The sequence below is a fragment of the Ursus maritimus genome, unplaced genomic scaffold, assembly GCF_017311325.1.
Source record: "Ursus maritimus isolate PB19 unplaced genomic scaffold, ASM1731132v1 scaffold_23, whole genome shotgun sequence".
NCBI classification, from domain to species: domain Eukaryota; kingdom Metazoa; phylum Chordata; class Mammalia; order Carnivora; family Ursidae; genus Ursus; species Ursus maritimus.
In genome coordinates, this window is record NW_024424786.1 from 37,670,285 (window position 1) to 37,676,310 (window position 6,026).

General features: G+C 60.0%; 1 protein-coding gene across 3 annotated transcripts in view; it reads right to left on the reverse strand.

Moving 5' to 3' along the window:
* The window catches only part of RAB3IL1 (RAB3A interacting protein like 1), a 20,588-nt gene that overhangs the window by 14,251 nt on the left and 311 nt on the right, over nt 1–6,026 (reverse strand). For 2 of the 3 annotated variants that reach the window (XM_040639218.1, XM_040639217.1), the window contains exon 1: nt 3,958–4,008. The exons of the other annotated variant lie outside the window; for it this stretch is intronic. In XM_040639218.1, the coding sequence (XP_040495152.1) occupies nt 3,958–3,968 (11 nt within the window). In that variant the 5' untranslated portion in view covers nt 3,969–4,008. Of the gene's footprint in view, nt 1–3,957; nt 4,009–6,026 lie in introns of those variants that run through there. 3 annotated transcript variants of the gene reach the window in all.

The window sequence follows — 6,026 nt, forward strand, 5'->3', positions numbered from 1 at the left end:
AAAAAAAAAAAAAAAAGGCAACAAAACTACAGTAATTACCTGACATAATGAAATGGTGCCCGCGACTGGAATAAGGAACTGGGGGGGGGGGCTTTTGGGGGAGGGAAAGGGGTGGCTGAGGCGTCTGGGGAGTGGCACGTCCTGTATAGGTGTAAAGGGGGCCGAGGGGAGGTACCGGGCCAGAGGGAGCAGCTGTAGTCATAGCCTGCACTGGGGGAGGAAACAGAGGAGCCCAGGGCCACAGAGCCAGCCTGGAGATCTGAGAAGCAGTTATCACCAGGGCGGGAAGGGAGGTTCCAGAATGGGACAACGGTGTCATATCTGTCACACAGGAGAACAGAGTATCAGGCTCAGGCTCGCGAGCAGAGCAGGACCCTGGGGGGCAGAAGCAGGTGAATCTGGACCACTCCAGCAAGGGGGACACGGGTGTGTGCCTTGTGGGAGAACATGGTGGAGGCCGGCGGAGAGGTCAGGAACAGGTGCAGGACGAAGGCAGGGAGGTTGGAACACCTGAATCAGGTGGACCCGGCCAAGCCAGCCTCTCCTTGCCATAGCCCCGGGGCTGCCGGCCCAGCCCTGACAGGGAATCCAGCCCTGCGTCTCCCCTGGGAGCCAGCACCAGGCCTGGGAGGGCGGGGGCTCGCAATCCATGCTGGTACCGGGCAGGGAGCACGGCACCTGCCTCACATCCGCCTGCTCAGTCCTACCAGAAGGATCCGACACCTCGAAAATCCCACACATACAGAATGAGGACCTATCGTGTGCTAGGCACCCCATCGGCCCCAATCCACCCAATCTGCACAACCACACAGCAACATCCCTGAGCCCCCTTCTGACCGCATTTTAATCCACTCTGCTGCCCCTCCCTCACCACCACCCTGCTGGGCACAAATCTTGGGCCGACCTGGGAAGAGTCTAGGCCAAGCAGGTTTCTAATGAGGGTCTGAGCTCCGCACACGCGCAGAGTAAGGGACCGCAGGAGCTTGTCTTCACCCGCTGAGGGGCAGGGTGGGCAGTTAGACCATGGAGAGTTTCCAGGAAGCAGCAGCTGGGAGAGGTGCACAACTGCTTCCCAGGCAGGAGGCCCACCTTCTTGCCCCCGGAGCCCCCAGGCCATACTTCAGATGAAGCCTGAGCCTACAGACCCCTGTGACTTAGGCCCAACAGGCAGGAGCTTGCAAGTCCAAGCCCCTTAGGGTAATCAAACCCCAGAGCAGTTAAGTGACCTGCTCAGGATCACACAGCCCATCTGCAGCCCTGGGGCTCCCCAGCACCCTGCTTGTTCCAAAGACACAGCCCTCCATCCCTGGAGGGTGGGGGAATCTCATTTCATTCCTGGGCAGTCCATCAGAGCCTGGCCCTCCCTAGCGATAGGCATGATGAGCCCCATCTACCAGACAGGGAAACTGAGACCAGGGGAGACAACTAACCCAGAACTCAATTTCTGACCTTTGCTGACCAAGCCCCGAGTGCCCAGCCCTGTATTAGCTGCAGATACCCAACATGCTGCCCTCACCCCATCTCCCAGCAGGCTTGGCACCCAACTACGGACACGAGAAACTATGGGAGATGGAGAGGGCAGCATCCCAGTTTGGGGGGAACTGTCTCTGGGTTCAGAGTTCAGGGCTCCTGCTCAAGGAGTCCCAAGGAAGAGGGCCCACCTGAGCTCCTGCAGAGTCCTGCCACTGCCACCCACCCCAGGGGAGTAGCCTTGGGTCCGGAGCCAAGGGGATGAACCGGCACCAGGGTCTAGCCATTAACAGCAACCATCCTTCATCTACATATGAGGAAAGAGGCCCCAGAGACATAGACAGCTTAGCCAGGGCCACTGACCCCTGACCCCAGATTCCTCGTACTCTAGAACGAAGGGCCCAAATATACACCTACCCAAACTGTCCTGAGCCCCTGGGGGCCACAAGCCCAAGCAGCTCAGTTAGACTTACATGGACAAGTGTGACCCCAAGCAGGGTCCTTCTGGCTCCTGCTGGGGTATGGGCGAGCTCCTAGGACACTGGGCCCCCAGTAGATGCTGGCAGCTTGGCCCCTGATCTTTCAATCCCTCCCTCTAATATCCAAGTGTGTGTGGGGGGGATCCATAAAAACGCAGAGCTCAAGGTAACCCCAAAACTCTGCCTCTCACTCCTAGGAGTCCAGCTCCTCCTTCCGCCCCTCATGCTTTCCATCTGCATTTATAAAGCACCGACTAGGTGCTCTGTACCTGGCTAGGCCCTGGGGTTAGGCTAGGCCTTGGGGATCTAAATGTACATGCAAGAAGTGAGTTATAGGGCCTCTGGGTGGCTCAGTGGGTTAAGTGTCTGCCTTCAGCTCAGGTCATGGTCCCAGGGTCCTGGGATTGAGCCCCACATTGCATGGGCTCCCTGCCCAGCAGAGTCTGCTCTCTCTCTCTCTGTCTGCCCCCCACCCCCCACTTGTGCTCCCTCTCTCTCTTTCTCTCAAATAAATAAATAAAATCTTTAAAAAAAATGAGTTATACTGAGGATCATGCAGGGGTCAGCTTGAGAGCCTGGTTCATCCAGAAGGCTCTTGGGAATAGGGCAGGGAGGCTGGACGGGAGGTCTTCTCCAGGACCCTGCGTCTTTTTGACACTGTCCTTAAAGAGAACATCTATCTACTGATGGCTCCCAGCCCTGTTGTCTGGCCGTGGCAAAGGGCACCCTGGGCATGGATCAGCCCCCAACCCTCCACCCCACAACCTGGAGACCCAGAGAAGTAAGGCCATACTCTCAAGATTACATAGCAACTCTGTGACTTGTTTTGCCTGGGAGCCCCCAACATATGGGTTCATAAGCTTCTTCCAGACTGGGCTGCCCCTTAAACAGTTAACCCCACGCAAGACTGTGCTAACCCCACCAGCTCCCATACAACCACTTTCTCCCTGAACTCAGTCTTCTTCAGGGGTGGGGGGTGAGTGGGACATTTCCAAAGAACACATGCTCTGCTTCACTCTTCATTCTTTAAGAGGCATGCCTCGCCACACCTCACCCCTACCAGGAGCCCTTTCTCTCAGCACCCCCTACTGGGGACAAAGCCCCACTACTCCCCAGCATCTCAGCCCAAGCTTTGCTAGGGGCCATGGAGTCAAGGAGACCCAGCCTGCATCAGAAACCTCTACAGCCTGCCAGCCCCCCCCCCCCAAGACCTTTCCTCGCTCCCCAGCTCTGGCTGGGAAAGAGCCCTGTCCTGGGACCGTCCCCCCCCCCTCCAGTTGGCCCAGTTCTTTACAGGAATACAACCCACCCCACACTGGCCACAGCTCTTCCAGGACCTGGCCTTTCCAGGCCATGGGGAAGAGGAAGTGTTTGCCCAAGTCCCTGAGAAGACCACAGCCTTCCTGCACGAACAGGGCAGGAGACCCACTCCAGGTCGGCCAAGGGACTGGGATCACCCTTGAGAGCCAATCAATAGTAATAGGGACTGGGGCCACTAAGCCAGGACCCAGGGCTGCGCTGCCCTCTTTCAGACTGCAGGGAGGTCCTACCCCACACCTCTGAGCCGGGCCGGATCCAGGAGCCCCAGACCGACGTTCATCAACTTACTAGAGACCTTGGCAGAGACCCAGCCCCCTTTCCCAATTGCACTGCTTTCCAAGGGTTCATCCGGGCTAGGGGGGCCCCTCCTCCAGGTGCGTACCCCAGCCTTACTCTGGCTGGCAAGCCCCCCCCCGCCGCCCGCCCACTTCTCACTCGCGCTCCACATGAGCTAGGAGTTGGCTCGGGGAAGGTCTGCCGCCCACCCTTCTCACTCGGCACCCACAGAGAGCCCCCCGACCCCTCCCCGCGGGGCGTCCTTCCCCCTCCGCCGCGAGTTGGCTCGCGCGTCCCGGGGCTACAGGGCGCCCCTCCGCCGCGGGCCGGGCGCACACGCGGCGGGGACCCGCAGCCCCCGAGGCCGCCGCGGCCCGAGCCGGCGCGGTGCGGCGAGCGCGCGCGGACCTACCCGCTCCACATCCCGGCGCCGCCGCGAGCTCCCTGCGCCGCCCCGCGCCGCGTCCCCGCCCGCCGCCTGTCAGTCCCGCCCGCAGCCCCCGGCCCAGCCCGCCCCGACCCCCACCCCACCCCCGCCCCGGCGGGTCACGTGGCCGAGGGGGGTGGCCCGAGGACACGTGCCCGGCCCCGCCCCTCCGCCGCCCGCCCGCCCCGGGACAGTGCGACGGCGGGAGCGGGGAGCGAGGGGAGAGCCCGCGGCCGGCATCCGTCCCTCGCACGCAGGCGCTTGGTCCGCAGCCCGCGGCTGGCTGGTGTCCTGTCCCCCGCCGCCCCGGCCCGGGCCCTCGGCCGCCGCTGCTCAGGAACCTTGGCGGACCGTCACTCGGAGCCCGCCGACACCCTGCGGCGCCCACAGCCGGCTCCCGAAGCCGGCCCGCGGGCGAGCACTCCCCTTCCCTGGGCTCCCTGCTCTGTGCCCCCTCCTGGGGAACATCCTGCTGCGTGGAAAAGGGGCTGGACCCCAAAACAAGTTTTCTCGGGTTTACTCTGAGCGCTTGTCTTTGGCCCAGGTCTTCAACACCACCCCCACCCCGCAAAGGGGCCTTCCCCTCTCGTTATGAACACTGCCTGCCCATCCCTTCCCTGCCTTTGCCCAGCGTCTACAGTCTGGGGGCATGCACATTTCTTTCATTCGTCCGTTTGTTCGTTCATTCATTCATTTATCCATCCATCCCTTCTGAACACAAACTACGGACCATACAAGGGCTGGGGATCCAAAGGGAAACTGCATGGACATCTGCTCTGTCATGCTAAGGCTCCAATATGGTAGGGAGATGGCGGGGTGGCAGAATTACTCACAAGGACCTCCACTTCCAGGGCCACCGCCCAGAGCACGCTCTACTAAGTGCTCAGTGTCTTTGTCACAAGTAGAAAATGGTACTGCCTTCCGAGATGGGCACGGCCCATGCCAAGGTACAGGATTTGGTGAGTGAAGGGCAGGCTGGATTTCATGCCTTGCTCGCTTACTCCCTTGGCTGGCACCTTGTGCAGTGAACAACCTGGGCAGCCCACTGTGACATCCCTTCTGACTTACCAGAATCATTCTGCCCAGACCTCCAATGCCCTTCATTCTGTAGGGCAACTGTTTCTAAGACTGTGGTTTCCCAAGGGCAGGGCCCATCTCCTTCTCTGTGCACTGTTTCTCTGCCTACCCCAGCCTCGTCCGGGGTCTGGCCCAAAGCAGATGTCATCATGTTTGTTGACTTGAATCCTATACCAAGTAAGTCTTGAGCAACTGCTGTCTCCCTGGCCTTGGCTCTGTTCATTATTTAGGGGAAGGGGGAGAAGTCAAAAGGAGCTCGGGACAGGGTCCTCACCCTCCAAGACTTCACAAGCCTGGGCAGGAGATAAGGCTGGTCTAAGTCATGGTAACCCAGACTGGTAGGAGATAAGGCACAGGGGCCATGTCAGCCCAGGCCAGCCAGGCCTCACTAGCTCCTTCCACAGCCCAGTGAGCTCTGCTCCTCAGCTGAAAAGGATTGGGCAGAGAAAAGTTCAGGAACCTACCTCATGTCACATAGCCAGGGGTGATGGGGCTGTGACCCCTTACATCAGTTTTCTGAAAAGACAGCCCAGAAACTAGAGAACTCACTAGAAGCTGCAGCTGTGTGTAGTCAGGCAAAAAGGGGAGCCTACTAGGGGCCTGGTCAGCAGGTGGAGGAGGGAGAAGTTTTTCAGGTCAAGGCCTCCAACCACTGTCCTTCCCCACTCTCCCCACCATCCCCATCCCCACCTGGCAGCCTTGACCACAGAGCCTTGGCTGGAAGCAGATGAAGAAGAGGAAACCGCCGGCCTGGATGACCCGGGGCCCAATTCTGGCTTATGTCTCTCCTCAGCTCACCGTGTGACCCAGAATGTTTGTCTTGTCCTCCCTGAGCCTCAGACTCTATGTCTGTACACCCAGGGTCACCCCTTGGCACTGACCTTGTAGGAGGCTCATGAAATTCCTCAGAGTTCCATGCCAGTCCCCTGTCAGGAGCCTGGCTTCCTCCTCCCTCCTCCCCCAGTGCCACTACAGAG